Raw genomic sequence first — 19,509 nt, forward strand, 5'->3', positions numbered from 1 at the left:
AACGTTTCGTTCCTGCTGTCCAGCCCCCAACATCCCCAGCACAAAAACACACTCAGAAAGACAGGAAGTCTGCAGACAGGAGTGAGCACACATCTGCACATGGGTGTGTGTCTGTATGAGGGAGCTGGTGTGTGCCTGTAGGTATCAGGATAGCCTGGTGTGCAAGTGTGTGAGTGTGTGTGTGTGTGTGTGTGTGCGGGCAGCCTACTTGTACACAGCCACAGGCCCACCTCCCACATATATGCAGACACCAGCCTGAGCTCACACATGCCTTCAACACCCACACTCCCACCCGAGCCCATGGGCCCAGGCCTCACACGCACACACATAAACCTTCCCGTGGGCATGCCCCCCTGTTCCTCTCAGATGTGCATGTCCAGACCTCACAGGAACACCAGTGAGCCTAAGTCCCACATGCGCATCCTTACACAGACATATATTTACGCACAGCTGATGTGCATACAGCTCTGACCAGCCATACATGTGTATACACAGTGACGCATGTACACACCTTTGTTCCCATGCAAACCAGCCAACGGACCTCCTTGTGCCACCTGCATCCACCCACCCCTGCAGGGCACACTTGCATTTTCAGGCCTTACACATGAAGCACACACCAGCACCTCCCTTCCGGTGCACACACACGTGAACATTTGCACACCTTTTCAGTGCATGCAAGTGTACCCCAGAGTCAGTTCTCAAGCAGCAACACACATCAAAGCACACCCCTGTGTGTGCACATTCAGACCTCACAGCAGCACATACCTGCTCACAGGGCCCCTCTCCCCTGCACTCCTGCTGCTACAGCAGGGACCACCCAGGGCATTGGAGCTGCTCTGCCCACGGGGCAAACTCTGCCTCTAAACTGTACCCCTACCGTGGATCCATCCCCGGATCCTCCATAGACTTAGCTGGCGGTATCCAGGAATGCTTCCCTGACACTCCACAATCTATGGGGCTACCCCAAAGGGCTCTCCACCCCCCACATCCTCCCACCCTTCTCTCTACACCAGTCATCAGAGGCAGGAAATGAGCTCTGGGGCTGGCAAACTTTGCCAAGGGACCAGAGCTGGTGCACCCTCACATCACTAGCCCCTGAAACAGCAGTGTCCCCCCACTGCTCGCCTGATTGCCCCTCCCCTCCTCCCAACACCCAGGAAGCCTCACCAGTGGCTCCATTATTAACCCCTGCTGTACCGTTGCCCTCACCCCTGGCAGGAGCTGGCAAGGGGGAGGGGGGGCGGGGATGTTCTTACAGGGAGAAGTTGGCCACTCTGCACAGCTGCTATAGGTGTCTAAAGGCAGGAGGAACTACCCGGGAGGTGGTGAGCTCTCTGTCACCAGAAGTAACCAAGTTGAGGGAGATGGCCACCTCAAGAGAAACTCAACAGGGGATTCCAGTCTTAGACTCAGCTGACTGGGAAGATCCCTTCCTTTTTAATCCGGTTTCTAAGAATCTGTGTGTGCCCAGGTCATGTGCATTTGTGTGTGTATGTGTGTGTACACGCACAGACACTGCCATGCACTGTCAACCCTTCACCTCTACGCACACACTCGCCGGGCTGGCCTTGGCTCATCTTGGCAAACATGCCCGCACCTGGCTCTAGGCACTCTGCACATACAAGTGCCCCCAAACACATGCAGCCTTCCTCCCTGCGTGTGCACTAGAAGCACTGCAGGTGCACACCCCCACCCGTGACACTGACCCCCTGAGCCCTCCAGGACTCTCTGAGGTGCAACTCACTTGCCCAGTTCCTCGAAGAGCTGGTACTCTTCTGTGAAGCGGGTGCAGGTGATGGTGGCCATCCTGGCGCTGGGTGGGCAGGCGAGGCTTGGGGCTGGAGGACCAGGACTGGGGTGCTGCTGCTCTGCTTCCAGAACTAGGGGCCACTCGCCTGCCCGTGCTGCCAAGTGCAAACTGAGAACCGGCTTGACTGACGAGCCCGGGGCTTCTGAGCAGAGCACTGTGTCTGCTCACAGCCTCGCGAGTCTTCGTCAGCATTCAGGTCCCCATGGCAACCACCTCCGAAACGCCCTGTTCCCGTTGCCCCGGTAACTGCCTCCCCAACACCTGCCTGCCTTCCACTTCAAAACCTGCTACTGGACGCCCTGGCCCTACTGCACACAGTACTGCAGGCCTGTGTGGACCCGGGGGTGGGTGGACACAGCACCCCCGAGGTGATGGACCAACGGAGGGGTTGGAAGAGGGGAAGGAGAACAAACTTAGTCCACAAGTAATCTTCAGTCTTCCCACCTCCCCCATTTCCAACTGTGGGGCCCTTGTAACAGACAAGATGGGATTAAGTGGGGCAAAAAGGCAGTTGCCATGGTAACGGCCGGTGGGTGCCACATTCTGGGATGGTCCCCCGGAAAGACAGGATGCAGTTACCCTGGCAACTTCATCTCCTCTGGAGAGACAGGTATTGCCCCGTTGCCCTGGCAACAGCCAGGTTCTAAGGTTTACAGGGAAACGATGGCTAATTCATTGGGATCTCTCTCTCTCAGTGGATCACCATAGTCTCTGTAACTATCTCTCTCCTCCCCTCTAATTTATTTTTTTTTTTTGCCTCTTCCTCTGTCTTTCTTATTTTGCTCTCTCTCGCTGTTCTTTGCTACCTTGTCCATCACACTGGGACTCTAGCTAGGGGGAAGTGCAGAGGAGCTATCAGGATTCTGGAGGGAACATTCCTGGCTGCCTGCTCACCCCAACCTCTCTCAGCTATGACAATTGGTCCCCTCCTGAGGTCTCTTCCATAACCACTCCCTTACCCCAGGCCGCCAGAGGGGCCATGGAGATCTGGTCTCCTGGGGCTCATGTCCCAGTTTCTGCTTGTGCTTCAAGTCAAGGTGAAAGAGGTGGAGGCGGCAGTGGGGAGGGGAGCATGGCCTGGCTTGGAGGGGAGCGGCCGTGGACCTGCCCTAAAATCCTCATTCCCAAATTTTGTGGGCACTTTCCTGGCCAACTTCAACTCTTCAGGGCAATAACCATATCTATGGCCCCAAGATCTCACCCCAAGGCCCGGTGGGTTAAGAAGGAAAAGGACTGGCATTTAAAGATCTGAATTCAATTCCAGTCCTAACATGTATTAACTGTGTGACGCTGAGAAAGTCACAGCCCCTCTCTGAGCCTCTAGCTCCTTTTCTACAAAACAGAACAAAGTTGCCACTGCAGAGGAAGGCTGTGAAGATAGAGCAGGCTGAGGGCTGCAGAGGCCTTTGGGGAGTATGTAACTATGAGGCCTCTTTTTAGTTTCTAGAAGAGGAAAAGGAAGGTCTAAAGTGAGACCATGACCACCCCCATCGCTCTAGCTTGAACTCAGAATCTCAGACCCTCACACCCACCTCCTCCATTCAAGCTCACTTCACGGCCCACCAGGCTGAGGTCTCATGCCAGCACTTGCCCACAATGAGCACAGGATAAAAGGATCCAGGATCCAAACCCTCTGGGTTTCTAACCCACCCATTCTGAACCTCCAAATTGCCTTACTGGTCACCTCACTTGCTGGACACATTGTCTGCTTGTTGGTCATCCCCAACCCCAGCAGATCCCTGACTCACTACCCTAGGTCCAGGAGCCCCTGGAGAAATCTGGGTACCCCCCCTCAAAATTCTGCCCCTCTTCCTGAGAATTGGGAGTGGGAGAGAATGATGGAGTTGACTCTGATGCAGCCACTTCTTCCCAGGAGAGAAACAGGAGGGAGGCAGAGGGGAAGGAGGGGAGGAGAGCCAGGGAGGAGGGAGTAATGGCTTAGCCACTAATTGCACCATTACCACCTTCAGAAAAAGGAAAAACCACTCAGTTTTGTTTCTGCGCACAATATGCTTCCTGCTTCTGCCGCCAACGTTGCAATTCAGAGGCAGAGAAGAAAGGCCTTTGCTCGGGGGCTGCACGGCCGGTGGGCAGCGGGCAGGGCACAGAATACCGCTAGAGGCTAGAGGCAAATGCGCGCAACTGGAGGAAGAGCTGCACCGCCACCTCCGTGTCCCAGACCCTCTAGCCTGTCCCCAGGAGGGGATGGCTACCACACATGAAAGCACTGGAACAGTCCTCAGTCACCACTGAGGGCACTTGCATCATTGCCCAGAGGAGAGGAGAGGCAGCGTTCTGCAGTGGTTAGAGTGACTCCATGACCTATAGGCTGTGTGATTTGGGATGGGTATCCTAGCTTCCCTGTGTCTCGATTTCTTAATCTGCAAAATAGAGTAAAACATTCCCTAGCTCCAGGGCTGTTCTCAGGATTAAATGTGATGAGCACAGTGTCTGACACACTGTAAATGCTCAATAGATGGGAAATTATTCTTATTAAGGGACTCAAAAGTCCCTCCGTCTTCACACTGCTCTCTCTGAATCATGAAAGTACACATCGCTATCTTCAAGTCCCAGCACTTTGGGTACCATTCTCTGAGTCCCCACTGGAGTTAAGCTCATGGTTTGAACATCACCTTGCCCTGGCCTGGTTTGCAGAATTCCCATAGAACAAAGGACTGGGGCTAGAAGGCAGGGATCACAAGGCCTCCAGCTTGTCAGGTGTCAACCTAATGGTGCTTTAGAAATTAACAAATAAGACAAAAGGCAACTGTGCCCTGAGGCTGTATTAACGGGAATCTAACATTCTGAATAAAGGAGGTGATAGTCCTGCTTGGCTTGGAGCTGGCCTGATCCTCTCCCCTCTCCTCACCCCTCCTTTCCTTCCCTTGAGCTCTTCCTTCTCAGGTGTCCCTATCCTTCCTATTCCTTTTCATCCTCTTTCTTGTTTCTATCTCCCTTCCTCTCTTTCTCTCAGTCTCAGTCATCCTTCTCTCCCTCCCGGTGCTGGCCTGGATCCTGTGCACACGGTCCTGGAGGGATGGACAGGACCCAGGCTGTAGGATCCTGATGGTGCCGAGATGCCTGGAGAGGACGGAGAGGGAGGAAGAGAAGGGAGAAGAGGAAAAGGTCTCCTTGGCAACTCTCTTATACACACACACACACACACACACACACACACACACACCCTTCCGAACCTTCGAGAGCCTAGCACAGGGGTGTGGGCACTGCCTCAGACAGGCACCCCCAACCTGACTGTACTGTTGCCCTGCCAAGGAGGCACAACTGCTAATTCACTGTCTCCCCTGAGCCCGAGAAGCTGGCAGCTGTGCCCGGTGGCAGCGGGCAGCAAGGAGCCAGCCCTGCCTCGGTGGCGCTGAGAGCACGAGCCGCTGATTGCAGCAGGGGGACTGTTCCTGCCAGACTCCCCACTTCCCAGGGAAGTGGCAGCAGGAGAGCCAGCACGTGTGCCCCCAGCTGCAACTTGCGTGCGGTACTCAAGAGCAGGCCTGCCTGCCACAGGCTGGTGGCCAGGGGTGGGAGCCCTGGAGGGCACTGAGCTTGGCTCTGACACGCTAGGACAGGGAACCGGAACACAGGCTGTACCCCAAGGAGCTGGAGAGGGACAAACGGGGACCAGGGCCAAGTTCCTGGGCCACAGCAGGGGGTGACACCCGACTCAAATCCCACCTTGCACAGCCTCCACGTGTGCTCACACACACATGCCCGAGTGCCTCAGGGTCCCGCAGGGCCTGGGTAGGCACCACAGAAAACGTGCCATCTGCACGGTCCCCAAGAGGCCTGTCCCATTAAGGGCAGTGAGCATGGGGGCAGAATCGGTGGAAAGTGGGCCAAGAGAGAAATGATTCTGCAGAGGGTCTAGGTGGAGAGCGATTTGGTTCATTACTTGCAGTAAGTCATGCCAGCTTTGCACTCAGAAGGGAGAGGAGCCAGGGGTCAGGGAGAAGCTCAGTCCCCTGAGGTGTCCCACATATGTGGCACTCCTTGCAGGGGAGAGGGACACAGGGAGCCAAGGGACAGAGAACCACAGCTACTGGGTCCATGTCTGCACAGCACAACCTGCAGCTCAAGGACCCAAGTTCAAGTCCTGCCATTGGCTGTCAGTGTTGATGGCAGGTCTTTTTCCCAGCAGGGCCTCCATTCCTTCCTGAGAAATGTAAAGACAAGATGTTCCTTCACTGACTCCAAGGACGTGAAAAACAGTTCTTTCCACTTTAGAGCCAAGCCCTGTGCTAAGCACTTTACATATTGCACTATTTATACCTCACAACAAATGTCCATGAGAGAGGTACAATCATCACCCGTTTTGCAGAGATGTGGCGGGACTTAACCAATATAAGGTTTGTTTGACTTCAGCACCCTGCCTTGTGTTCCTTGGACTCCACTAGTTCCAGAAGGGCCCTGAGGCGGCCCAGGCCGCTTACATACAGGGGACTGAGGCCCAGAGAGAGGAAGCTGCCCTCCTGCAGTCGCACAAGTCCAGGACAGTCAGGACGACAAGCCAGAATGCCTGACTCCCCCAGCAGTGCTCCTTCCCTTCCCTGCCCCGCTCTTTCCTGCACTCAGGGCTACCTGCCTAGATCCCAAGGTACCCAAAGGCACCAACCAGGAAGAGGAAATAGTGCCAAGGCCCAGGGTGGGGCCCAGAGCCCTGCTGCTCCAGCCAGGTTAGGGCTCTCTCCTGGCTCCTAGGGGACTGGTCATCCCTGCCCAGGGCTCCACAGACAGGGCCCAACTCCGACGGGGCCGCCCCAGCTCTAACCCATCTGTGGCAGATCTGCTGTCATCTGGTCCAGCCAAGGGGGAAAGAGGGGGCCTGTCTGGCATCTCCAGGCTCCACTCCCCTAAGGGGCCAGAGCTGCCTCTGGCCTGCCCTTCCTTCCGTCCCTCCTCACCATAGGTGGTGCAAGCATCTGCCTGGAGATGCCATTCAAGGGCCTGACACAGAGTTCAGACCCAGGTGCCCTGGCTGGGGGGAAGGCAGGAGCCAGAGGGGGCGGGAAGAAGGGGGTCGGGGGCCATGCTGATTGCTGGGCAGAGCAGAAGCCACAGCAAGCAGGCTGAGCCTCTCATCACAGTGCCCTGAGCCCTGAGTTGCTCCTCATCCTGAGCAACAAATCCCAGGCCCCGGCCAGCTGCCGGTGCCCCAGTTAGGCAGGCTTGGGGACTGCTGGGCTGTGGACGGGGTTACAGGCTGAAGCTTGAGTGGGGCTCCTGGGCTGTTAGCTGGGCTCTGGGTTAGGCAGGACTCTGAGGCAGATGAGCTCTAGGCTGGGTTTAAGATAAGATCAAGCCTCCTTCTCAGGGCACGGGGAGCAGGCACCAGCCCCTAGCCCCCAGCCCCAGCTGGACTCTCCATGTTTGGGGCCAGATTGGCCACAGGGGGTAGGCCTTGGTGCCTAGAGAAGAGGAGAAATTGGCCTTTTATGGTCCTGCACTTGTGGCCCCAAAAGGCAGAGACCCAGGAAGAGAAGCAGGGCTGGAGCTGGAGGCTGAGCCACCTTGGGCCGGGCCAACTCGGCAGACACGGGAGAGGCCCCCACTCAACTGGTGTAAGCCTGGAGCGGCAGGGGAGCCCTGAATCCATGCCACTCTGGAATGGGCCAGCCCACGCAGCTGGGACAAGGACCCGGCAGAGCCGGAATATCTTGGGTCGTGGGCAGACCATGGATAACCCATCCCTGGGGTATGCCAGACCTGGGACTTCAGAGCTTCCCTCCAGAGCAGGCAGAAGAACTGGGGGTAGCCGGAACCCAGAGGCCCCAGCTGGTCCTGCCCCTGCCCCATCATGACCCAGGCATCAACATCCTGGAGACAGAGAAGGGTTCCAGTTGGGGGAGGCCGTAAGAGGTAAAGAGAGCAGGGCTGGGAGGAAGGGCCTCAGGACATGGACGGTCACCTCCACCACGCAGCCCCAGGCCAGCCCCTCCCTCCTGGGCTCAGCAACCTCTGCAGTAGGGATGCAGCTCTGTAACCAATTCTTGAAGGCCCCTCACTGCACCGCACCCACCCCACCCGTCCCGCTCATCCACATGCTGACGAGTCCTAACAGGCCTCCTTTGCCAGAGACAAAAATAACTATTTTCAAAATTCACAGCAGGGCTTTCGCCTACACACACTGCACCGACTGGAAGCTGAAGGGAGATATGCAGAACGCGGTGTGCGGATAGAGGCCCGCTACACAGCCAGCGAGCCCCGAGACCCCCATGCTTCTTCTCCCCACCGCCCAGCCCGTGTCCCCCAACACTCACACACCTAGGGGCGCCCAGAACACCTAGGGGGAGGGCTCTCAGTTTGTCCACTGTACACAGGGACAGTGAGGCCCGGAGCGGGCCTGAGATTTGCCGAGGCCCCACAGTGGCTTTGTGACCAGGTCCCACACGTTCTGCCTCCTGGCCAGGGCGCCCACCTCCTCTCCCATTCCCTGGACCAACAGTGAGCTCACGCCTGGCCCAGGACGCACGTGCACACACCCACATGAGCACTGCAGCCCTTGCTTCTGTGTTATTGCGTTTTAATCAAGTTCACGGGTTCCTCCACAACCCTTACCTCGGCCAGTCCTCTACAGGCCTGTGAGGTAGGCAGAGCCAGGGCTAGCACTCCCATTGCAGGTGGGGAAATCGAGGCCCAGGGGAAAAGGACTGGGCCGAAGGTCAGAGTAGAACCCAGATGTCCTGATTGTTGGTGCCCGGCTCTTTTCACAGCTTGATCCTGCAGGAGCTAACAGCCATGCCCAGTCCTCCCCTCCCCTCCCAGGAAGAGGAGCTCACCACCACTGCTCCCACCACTAGTCTGTTCCCAGGACTAGCCCAGGCCACATGAAGATCCAGGAAGGTCACCCCCGGGTCCCTGCACCTCCACCCTCAGCACTCAAGGGATCCCTTCAGAGAGCAGCCACATCACCACGCCTCAGCTGGGGTCCAGGCCTGGAGCTGCCTCCAGGTGGTCCCTCACCCAAGAAGTACCACAGAGGTCCAGGGTTCAAGAGCAAGGCCTTAAGTGAGCCAGGAGGTGACAAAGTTGATGGGAACTCCACCACAGCCCCAGGCACCAGGTCCACACCACAGAGCGACAAAGCTATTAGAGCTCATTCTCCAGATGAGGAAACTGAGGCCCAGAGAGCTCATGCAGGTCACTCGAGGTCACAGGGCAAGTCAATGGAGAGGTGGGACTGGGACCCAGGGATCCCAGTCTAGTTTATTCTCTCCCGACTCCTAAACCAAGCTCCCCAGCCTTCAACTGAGGAGCCCTACACCCTCCATTTCCCTGCAGATGAGGACTTGACCTGGGGCCCCTCGCTGGTGAGGACCAGGGCCAGGCTTGCGTGGGGAAGGATCATCAGATCCGGTGGGACATTAGTCTGGTGTTGAGTTTACGGAAAAAGGATCGCAGCTTGCAAATCTTGCATTTTTTCTTACGGTGCCCTCGGGAAAGGCTTCGAGCCCTGCCTTCCTCCTCTTCTTCATCTTCTTCCTCATCGCTGGCCCAGGGCCCCCAAGCACCCCCATTAAAGTCAGGATGGGCTCGGGGATTCTCAGCCGGGTAGCGCACGGGGATGGCTGTGCGATTATAGTCCACCAAGCGGGCCAGCAGGGCGCGGACCACATCCGGCCGCTGGCCAGCGAGGTCCTCCCGTTCGTAGGGGTCAGCACTGATGTTGAAGAGCCACACAGCCTGGCGGGCGCTGGCCATCCGCTCCAGGTTCCACCAGCTGCCAGGGAAGGCAGCCAGTGTCTGGGGTGGGATCCAATCGCCATAGCCCGGATCTCCCGTCAGCAGCTTCCACTCGCCCACGCGGATGGCGGCCTGCACAGCAGTGTTCCAGATGCCGAAGCCACCCTCCAAGGAGCCATGCCGCGCGTGGTTGTAGAGCGGGTCAATGTTGTGCAGGATCTCCGTGCGTGGCGAGGCCCGGCCCTCGCTGATGGCTGGCCACACGTCATAGCCGTCCAGCCCATCGGCCGCCGAGGCGGTGCCACCTGCCAGACCCACCAGGGTCGGGTACCAGTCAGTGATATGCACCAGTGCCCGGCTTGTCCATCGCTTTCGCTTGAGCAGGGGGCTGTGGACGAAGCCCAGGCCCCGCACGCCCCCTTCCCAGTAAGTGCCCTTGCGTCCTCGCAGCGGCCAGTTGCTGCCCCCCGAGAAGGTCTGGCCACCATTGTCACTGGAGAAGATGATGACACTGTTGTCATAGAAACCATAGCGCTTGAGGGCCCAGGTGATATTGCGCACGGCCTCATCCATGCAGGTCACCATGGCCGCATACTTCCGCCGGGCCACGTTGCCCATGGTGCGGTAGCGGTACAGGTACTGGCGAGGGGACTGCAGGGGTGTGTGGACCGCCTGGAAGGCCACATAGAGGAAGAGGGGCCGCCGGGGGCTGTGGCTGGCTAGGATGTGGCTGACGCGCTGGGCATAGAGCAGAGTGGAGTACTGGCCGCTGAGCCCCCAGGCCACACTCTCGCCCTCGTGCAGGTCAAAGCCGCACACCCCCGGGCCGTCGCAGTTGTCATAGGTGTAGTAGTCCACGTTGCCTGTGAGCGAGCCCAGGAAGGTGTCAAAGCCCCGGCGGGTGGGCAGGCACTCCTTCCGGTAGAAGCCCAGGTGCCACTTGCCCACCATGTGGGTAGAGTAACCCAGCTCCTGCAGCTTCTGGGGCAGTGTTACCTGGTCCAGGGGCAGGCAGTTGGGCTGCCGAGGACGGATGATGGAATGCTGCAGTCCTGTGTGGATCTGGTATCTGGTGGGAAGAGGGGAGGACACAGAAGGCACCAGTGAGCCAGGAACCACTGCTCTGGCCACCCAACCCCCAACACTCACCCTGAGGTAGGCTCTGATCCAAGCGCTACCAGTAAGCAAAGTAACAGTAACCAGTAGGTGTTATCAAATGTGCCAAGCACTTCAAATGCATTATCTCATTGAATCCTCGAAATCAACTGAAGCAGGTATCATTGTCATCTTACAGATGAGGAGGAGAAAGCTCAGAATGGTTAAGCCACCCGTGCAGTATCACACAGCTAGGAAGTTGGGGAGTTAAGAGTTGAACCCAGGCTAATCACGACAACAACAGTAATAAAAGCTGACACCAAGCACTTGCTGTATGCTCAGCATTGTGCTAAGCCCTTTATAGGAATTATCTCACTAAATCCTCACCGTAACCTAGGGGGTGCCTATCGTTATTATTATTCCCATCTCCCATATAAGAAAACTGAGGCTCAGTAAATTAAGTCATTTGTCCAGTGATTCACACAATTAGTAATTGGAGTTGGGATTTGTATCCCCAACAGTCTGACTCCAGGTTTCAGAGTCCTACACTCTGGGGGCCTAGAGCAAGTCTTCCACTCCCAAGAAAACTCCTATTCACTCTTAAACGCCCAGCCCAAATGCTACCCTCACTGTAAAGTTTCTCAGTTTCTCACTCAAAGAATGAGTCACTTTTGCTTCTGGGTTCCCACAGCATTTAGTACAAATCTTCATTGGTCCAACTTGGCCATAGGATTCTACTCAGTCATCTGTACATGCTCTTGGGCCCGATGATATTTAATGAGACTGTCCCTTACTCTTCCTTGTATTCCTAGCATTCAGGTGATGTTTCAAGGACACTCAATTACAAAATGAATGAATGAAGAATGGCCCTCAAAGGATTTTAGAGCCAGAAGGGACCCAAGTCATTTTCTAGTTTATTCACCTCAACTTAAAAAGAAACTAAGGTCCAGAGGAGTGGAAAGACCTTGCCCAAGGTCACTCAGTGGTCAGGAGCAGAGCCAGGACCTGAACATAAATCCAATCAGAGTCCAAGCACAGACCCTCTTCTGGCAAACTAGGCTGCCACTTCTCTTTCCCCACGGGGGCCTCAGTTTGTCACGTGTAGGAGTGAGTTGGTTGGAATGGGACACCTCTAAAAACCTTCCAGTTCCCACATTTTATGAGACCAGTTCTCATGTGCCTGCCCACAAGTTTATGTGGCCCCTAGATCCAGGTCACTCACACAGGCTAACACCCTGAGGCAGGAGCAAATGGTTAACAGAACTCTGCATTCCTCGTTTATTCATTCATATCCCATTCCTTCTGTGGTCAAAGCACCCATGTGATCTGCTTAGGGTGTCTTGCCTTTACTCAAGTCTTACAAGTCCCAAACTAAATAAGAAGCCTGGAACTTCACACGTGTATTAGAACCCCACACGTTTTTCTCACTCCCGGGCATCAAAGTCAAGCCCAGACCTAAATTCCTGACAACTTTAAGCCAGGCACTGGGGTGGGTTTTTCTGTTTTGGTTTCCTTATCTTAAAGCTGTTTTGCTGGGCTTCCCTGGTGGCACAGTGGTTAAGAATCCGCCTGCCAATGCAGGGGACATGGGTTCGAGCTCTTGTCCGGGAAGATCCCACATGCCGCGGGGCAACGAAGCCCGTGCGCCACAACTACTGAGCCTGCACTCTAGAGCCCGTGAGCCACAACTACTGAGCCTACATGCCACAACTACTGAAGCCCCCGCGCCTAGAGCCTGTGCTCCGCAACAAGAGAAGCTACCGCAATGAGAAGCCCGCGCACTGCAACGAAGAGTAGCCCTCGCTCACCGCAACCACAGAAAGCCCGCGTGCAGCAATGAAGACCCAACGCAGCCAAAAAATAAAATAATTAAATTAAAAAAAAAAAAGAGTTGGAGCCTGTTGGCCCCGCTGCTTCACTGCTGGGGTGAGTTGAATTGTGTCCCTCTCCAAAAGTGACCGCAAAAAAAAAAAAGCTGTTTTGGTTGTTAGCTATCATTAGCTACTACTGCCATTTATTTATTTATTTATTTATGGCTGTGTTGGGTCTTCGTTGCTGTGCTCGGGCTTTCTCTAGTTGTGGCGAGCAGGGGCTACTCTTCGTTGCGGTGTGCGGGCTTCTCATTGTGGTGGCTTCTCTTGTTGCGGAACACAGGCTCTAGGCAGGAGGGCCTTAGTAGTTGTGGCACACGGGCTCAGTAGTTGTGGCTCGCCGGCTCTAGAGTGCAGACGCAGTAGTTGTGGCGCATGGGCTTAGTTGTGGAATCTTCCCGGACCAGGGCTCGAACCCGTGTCCCCTGCATTGGCAGGGGGATTCTTAACCACTGCGCCACCAGGGAAGTCCCATTACTGCCATTTTTAACACTATATGCCGCACACACTATTTCACTTACTTTGCATAAGAAACCTACAGTGAAGACTGTTATTAGCTCCATTCTACAGGTGATGAAACTGAGACTCCCAAAAGTGCAGCAACGGGCCCAAGTTCAGACAGCTGGCAAGCAGTGGAGCTGAGCCTTGAGCCCAGGTCTCTGCGACTCATGCTCAAAATCTCTCAGTGACGTGGCCTCTGCAGACCTCAGTCAAGCTAATGAACAATCAGATTTGATACAGGAAGTACCCTAGGCCCCTGAGTCACAGCGAGCCTCTCTTCATAGGGGCTGGGCACCATGGAACACTGGTTCCTAAAGTGGGTGGGCCAGCTAAGTCACCGCAGCCTGTCTGCAAGTGAGTAACGCAGGAAACTGTCTCTCTCCGGCTTTACCGAACACGACTGGATGCACTAACAAATACTAATGAGAGTAATCAGCATCAGTCAGATGGAGCCAGCTGCAGGGGGCGGAGGGCAGACGCTGCCCAGCCACGCTCAGCTAACTTTGCATATTGGGGGAGGGCGGTGCTGGGGGGGCTGGAACGCCGCCCTGCATGCTGTTCGTTCCCCTGCTTAAACCAGAAGTCATCTCGCGGAGAGAAATGCAAACATGTGCACAGCTCTCAGGAATGCAGATTCCTCCTCCCTCTTCTGGAGGTTGGTCAACACTTGGTCTTTACCATCGGCCCCCATCCCTCAACACTTACACTGGTGTCTCTTCCTCTTTCCTGTTCTCTTTCCCAGTTCCTAGAGCTCAATGCTGAGCAGCAGACGGAAGAAAGAAAAGGCATCCCTTTTGACTCCCAGCTCCAGGGCCCCTCTAAAGCACCTGGCCTCTCAGTCCTCTCTCCTACAGACCCCGAAGTTTGGCACAGGCATCGAGTTTGGCCCTCCCTGATTCTGTGCCTCAGCTTCTCCCATCCAGGAAACAGGGAGACTACGGCTCTGGTTTCTGAGATCACACTAGTGGCTTTTGGGTAGAACTTGGGAGAAAGCACGCCCCATCCAAGGATTAGCTTCAGCTGTGCCAAAGGATTTTCTCCGAAGTGGCCAGCGTTTTGCCTTCTACACACACCCGCCCCCCCCTCGGCCTCCTGTTTCCCTGCTCTTTTAATCCTGTAATCCTACCACCTTGCCTGTGGACAACTCCTTATGGAGAAAGCAGCATGTCTCCTTGGGGCCCCCAGCCAACTTGGGAGGATTTTGCAGATGAAAAAACAGAGGCTTTGAGAAATAAAGTGACTAGCCTAAGTCTACATAGGTCACTGCATCCTGTGTGTGTCTTTCTCCTCCACCTATCAACTCCTTGGTTTCCTCCCAATGTTGTCATCAAACAATTTGGGGACCCTAATCCCTCCAGTGACATAGAGGCTGCCATTTATTGATAGCCAAGCAGGCTATATGCAACTGGTTTCATCCTCACCACTCCTTTTCAAGATTTAAAACTGTTCACCCCATTTTATGGACAGGAAAACTGAGGCTTGGAGGAGTTAAGTGATTTGCTCAGAGTCTCAGGGTGTGTAAATAGAAGCAGCACTGAAAGCTAAATGTCAGAGGCTGCCATGTCCCTCTAACAAAGAGATGACCAGATGTCTCCTTCACATGGTGTGGAGTTTGAATGTCCTAGAACATCAGAGGGAGAAGACCCCAAAGATGATCCAACCCATTCAGCGTACAGTAGGGAAACTGAGGCCCATAAAGGGCAAAGGACTTACTAATGATCACAGCCAATTGAGGACAGAACTGGCTGTGAGCCCGAGCTTCCCAGTGGGGGTAATGTCGGTACAAGTGAAACCTACAGCTGGGTTTATTTGGGGCTTGGACCACCAGCATCAGTGGCTTGGGCCATGCCTACCTGCCCGTGAGAAGCTGGCTCCGCGAAGGCGTGCAGATGGGCTGGATATAATAATTCTCCAACTTGACACCCTCGGCTGCCAGCCGGTCCAACGTAGGGGTTTCGATATCTGAGCCATGGTAGCCCACGTCGTGGTAGCCCTGGTCGTCGGTGAGGATGAAGATGATGTGGGGAGGCTGGCGTGGAGCGGCCGAGGGCTGCTCGCCGGCCTCCGCGGGCGCGTCGGCCACTAGGCTCGGCTTGGCCCAGTCCCAGGACAGGTAGCCGAAGCTGAGCAGGCTGACCAGAGAGAAGCCGGTGAGGGCGTGCATCGCCATGCCGGCCCGTGCGTCCCGGCGCGCAGGGCTCCCAGGGCCTCACCGCCTCGCGCGCCCAGGGCGCACGGCCCGCACGCCCTCCGGCCAGCCCACCCGGACACCGCGAGAGCGCTCAGCGTCCCCAGGGGAGGCCCAGCGGCCAGTCCGGGACGGGCTGGACTATGAGGCCGGACCTGCGCGGCCGCAGCGGAGCGCTCTGGGGAGGTCAGGCCCGCGCCGAGCTGCCTCCCGCTGCCTGAGCGCCAGCTCTGCGCCGCCCGTGCTCCCTCTCCCCCAGTTCAGCCAGGCCAGCCTGAGACTTGGTGTGGCGGCTTCCAAAAAGTGCTCTCCACCATCCTCTGACTCCCCTCTTCCTTCTACCCCTCGATTTCTCCCGTCTCCTAATTTCTCTCGCCTCTGCTTTCTCTTTCTCCTCCTCCCGACCCTCCAGCCCCTGGCCCAGCCTCTCGCCCCGCCCTGAGTCCCCAGAACTGTCGGCTCCGTAGGGTGGTGGGCAGGACCCCAGCGGGGAAGGGGGAGGAAGCACGGGCTGGGCGGGTCTGTGGGGGACAACGCGGGAGAGAATGCGAAAAAGTTGTAACATCTGCCGGAGCCGAGCCCCAGGTAGAGGGGCGGGGCGTCCAGCGGCGGCTCCGCCCCCGGGCGGGAAGCCCGGGTCGGCTGGGCCCTCTGGCTCCAGCCTCCGCCCTGGCCCAGACTGGGGAAAGGAGGGAGAGGGCTGCTCGGAATTCGATGGAACAGCTCTGGAATGGCCCGGTCGGACATTCCTCGATCATGGAGTCTTAGCTTCTCTGAGTGCCAGTCCTGGAAGGGAGGCGCATAATTTTCTATGCCAAGCCGGTCATTCTACAGCTGGTGAAACTGAGGCCCTGAGATGGCTGGGAACTCGTCTAAATCACGAGCAAGTTGGTGGCTTCTTCCCTGTTGGGGCTAACAGCGGCTGGCTGAGTGGCAGTAGAGACAGCCATGGAGAGTAGGGACGACTTTGGCAAGCACCGACTTTGGCAAGCACCAGCAATAGGTTCTGGCCTTGCCGGGGGCTTACCTCTCTCCCCAACCCCTCCCCCTCCTCATTCTTCAATTGACAGCTTGAATCTTAGACTGGCAGCCCTAGAATCCCGAGGACAGAAGCTGTTGTATACATCTCGTTCTCCACAGGCTTCAGAAGCTCGATCAGTACGTATTGCAGGGATGAATAGATGAATGGGCCTCAGAGGTCGCCCAGGCCAACACCCACCCAAGGAAATCTCCACAGCAGGGAAAGCAAGGTTGGGGAACTCCTGGGCCAGGCAAGTATCACAAATGAGTAAAGCAGAGAGGCCACTGTGTTGGCCGAGGAAGGCAGGGGCTGCATGGAGCAAAAGACCTCAGCCTTGTGTCCAGCTGACTGTTGTCATGCAAGAATGTGGACCAGTGTTTCCAGATCTTCTGATTTTCTGAGAACATCCAAATCCAGATTATTATGAGAAATATTCCAATTGTTAAGAGCTAGTAACTAATTTAAAGTAAATTGAAGCCCTGTACAGGCCAAATCAAACCTATCTGAGGCATATTTTAGGCCATTGGGCGCCTGTTTGCAACTTCCACTCTGCATCATTGTTTTCCAGATTTTAACGAGGCTGTATTTTTTAGTGGGAAAACTGAATTAAACAAAACTAGTTAGGCTTTTTTACTCCCGGAACTTCAATCTTTAATATGCTCATCTCCAAAAGTAGGGGTTGCTAAAACTGTATTTCCCAATTTTATGTGACTGAGGACCCTCTTTTTCACAGAGCTTCTCCAAGAGCCAGTGTTTTGGGAACTTTGAAACACAAAGACTGCCCAGGTGGGTCTTCTCTCCCAGCATCTTTCCCCTGCCAATATTCTGCCGTGTTCCCTTCCCTTTTCTTTAAAACCACTGTGTGTGGGGAAAGAAACCAGACCTCCAAAATAGCAGCCCAAGTGAATCTGCATTTCGAAATGAGGGCTGCGTGGGGCTGGCCACTCCTGTTTGCTCAAAGCCCCATATTTAGGATGACCAGATTTATCAGAAGGGAAAACTGAGCCTGTTGTTCTGGCAGAAGAAATGTTGAGGACGGACAGGAAAAATACAGCCTCCTGAGGGGAATGCAGCTAAAATGGTGCTTCCGGAGGCTTCAGCCTGAGGCTGTCCAGGGTGTCAAAGTGGGACAGGTCACAGGAGGTCAGATGGACTTGGGTTTTGTATTCTTTGCATTGTCTGTCCCAGACCTTGGTCAGGAGGAACTGACCAAGTTCCTCCTGAGAAATGGCACAAGGAGAAACAGCAAGGCGCTTGGGGTGGGGATTCAGCCTTGAAGAAATAGGTCCAGGGAGGCCAGCCCACAGACTGTAGATCTCTGTGGAGCTGCCACGGGGACAAGACAAGCAGAATTTCTGAGAGTTCAAGACCGTGGGCTCTGACATCAGACTGCTTGAGTTCAAATCCTGACATTTAGTTGAGGTCAGGCCTTGGCCAAATTATTTTGCCTCCCTCAGCCTCAATTTCTTCATCTGTAAAATGGGGTGATAATATAAATGAGACACAACACAGTTCTCAGTAAATGCCCAGCACATAGTAAGCACTTGATGAATGTCAGTGGTTATGATGATTGTTCTCTGTGCTTCTGAGAGAAAAGACTGAGTCCTGTGGGTGAAAGTTACTGGGAAACAGATTTCAGGCCAATTTAAGGGATTACTTGTGTAGGAAATTTGGCAGCTTGCTTAATAAAAGGATGGCAGTGATGGGTGAATCACCATGTGGAGAAGAGTGGGTGGACTCTTGTTCCCCAATATTCACATTTCTTTCAAGAGTCCCTCAGTAATCACTGAAACCCACAGTGGCTTCAGAGGGCTCCATTCCCCCCTCTAATGTTCTAGGGAAATGAACCCTGACCCTCAACTCTTCCTTTAATGCCATTACACAACTGGGCCAGGGTGCAACATTGAAGCCAGACATTTCCAAAGGCTGAGGAATGACAAAGGGGGAAATAAACACACAGAGTAATGTGAATCCAGGTCATGGCACTTTCAGAATGTGGCTCACTCATCTTCCCTTTGTGTTCTCTACCGTATGCCTACCTGTCCTCTTCCCTGGGACAATGTCCATCAGCCCTACCCCATCCAGGTAGATATCAAGCACTCCAAGATGTCTTAAGTTCAGACCCAAGAAGTAAGGCTCAGAGAAACAGAAGTCCCTTCTCCAGCTAAACCAGCCTTTGCAGTTTCTATCTCAGTATCCAAGATGATTCCAAGATGATTGACAGCAGGAATATCCACAGGGAAGTTCCATTCCCCCTTTCGCATAGGTGCACACATACGCCATAACCCCCAAAGGACACCTACATTAACACCCTACTAGAAGCCTAACACATGCACACGAAATGCAGATCAGATGTGGCAGGGGTGTGGTGTTGTTACTTGCTGTTGGAGATTTCCATTGATGAAATCAGACTTTAAAAAGCACTGAGTTCCTCATTACTGGAACTATGCAAGAAGGGGGAAAAGTGCCCGTCTGTCCAGGAGGTAATAGGAGAGATTCCTGAACTAAAATGGGGAGCAAAGCTAAAGGACTTTGAAAGTTCTTTCCAACTTGAAAATGTTATGATTCTAATTATTTATTCCCAGAAAATTTTTTAGGACACAGAGATATAAAAGTGAAACACAGGTGAGTCTTTTTTGTGCCTTTGTCTTTCACTGCTGTGCGTGGTATGTGTGTGTGTATTTGTGTAGGCGGCTGTGTGTGTGTAGGTGTGTGTGTATTTGTGTAGGTGTGTATGTGTGTAGGTGTGTAACTGTGTATGTTATGTTTGGCGGTCTTTGAAGTAAAATTATCTCAGTACAGTTATTATTTCCTTCTGACTTAATTGACCTTGGCAAAGATCTTATGTACAGATCATGCATGTTGTCATCCTCTGGAAGTCAATTTGTCTATGCTGGACCAAATCAAGGAGCTACAAGAAAACATAAAAGGCCTCTGGACAGACAAAAATGTCACAGAGTTCAATCCCTTAACTTAGAGTAGAGCTCCTCAGGCCTTCCTCACTCCAAGCCTACTGACTCTTACTTCATACACAATTCTTATAAGGCTAATGATTTCATTTGCCAGCCCAAGAATATTGCAAGCAGCTCAGAGGGAATACATAAGAAGGTGGCATGAGGCACCTGCCTGTTTTACAGTAATACAGTTTCATAGTGAAAACATTAGGGAGAAACAAAAGAACAAACATAAAATCAGACTGATGAGTTCCCAAAGCCTGGGAGTTTGGGGCCATTTGATGCAGAAGCAAAGAGCCATATCTACCCAAACAGAACCAAGGGCATCACCAGATCACAACCCAGCACAGAAATGAATGACGGGTCGCCCTCCAGAG

General features: G+C 54.4%; 2 protein-coding genes across 2 annotated transcripts in view; both read right to left on the bottom strand.

The window, feature by feature from the left end:
- Positions 1-1,806, bottom strand: part of CAMK2A (calcium/calmodulin dependent protein kinase II alpha) — a 62,238-nt gene extending 60,432 nt beyond the window's left edge. Inside the window, exon 1 of the mRNA XM_059917495.1 lies at positions 1,745-1,806. Coding sequence (XP_059773478.1) covers positions 1,745-1,806 — 62 coding nt within the window. The remainder of the gene's footprint in view (positions 1-1,744) is intronic.
- A 6,529-nt stretch (positions 1,807-8,335) lies between these two features.
- Positions 8,336-15,494, bottom strand: ARSI (arylsulfatase family member I). The gene is made up of 2 exons (XM_059919561.1): positions 14,823-15,494; positions 8,336-10,571 (listed from the first exon to the last, which is right to left on the bottom strand). The coding sequence occupies exons 1-2, from the start codon at positions 15,137-15,139 to the stop codon at positions 9,167-9,169; spliced, it is 1,722 nt and encodes a 573-aa protein (XP_059775544.1). The 5' UTR covers positions 15,140-15,494; the 3' UTR covers positions 8,336-9,166.
- Between the last annotated feature and the right edge of the window lie 4,015 nt (positions 15,495-19,509).

The sequence above is a fragment of the Balaenoptera ricei genome, chromosome 3 (assembly GCF_028023285.1).
Source record: "Balaenoptera ricei isolate mBalRic1 chromosome 3, mBalRic1.hap2, whole genome shotgun sequence".
NCBI classification, from domain to species: Eukaryota; Metazoa; Chordata; class Mammalia; order Artiodactyla; family Balaenopteridae; genus Balaenoptera; species Balaenoptera ricei.

What these genes read in the sequence shown, in the direction of transcription:
- ARSI (XM_059919561.1), bottom strand. Translation starts at nt 15,139, where the DNA reads ATGGCGATGCACGCCCTCACCGGCTTCTCTCTGGTCAGCCTGCTCAGC. An exon ending in AGCCAGCTTCTCACGGGCAG is followed by an intron (nt 10,572 to 14,822) that starts GTAGGCATGGCC and finishes TCTTCCCACCAG; the next exon opens with ATACCAGATCCACACAGGAC.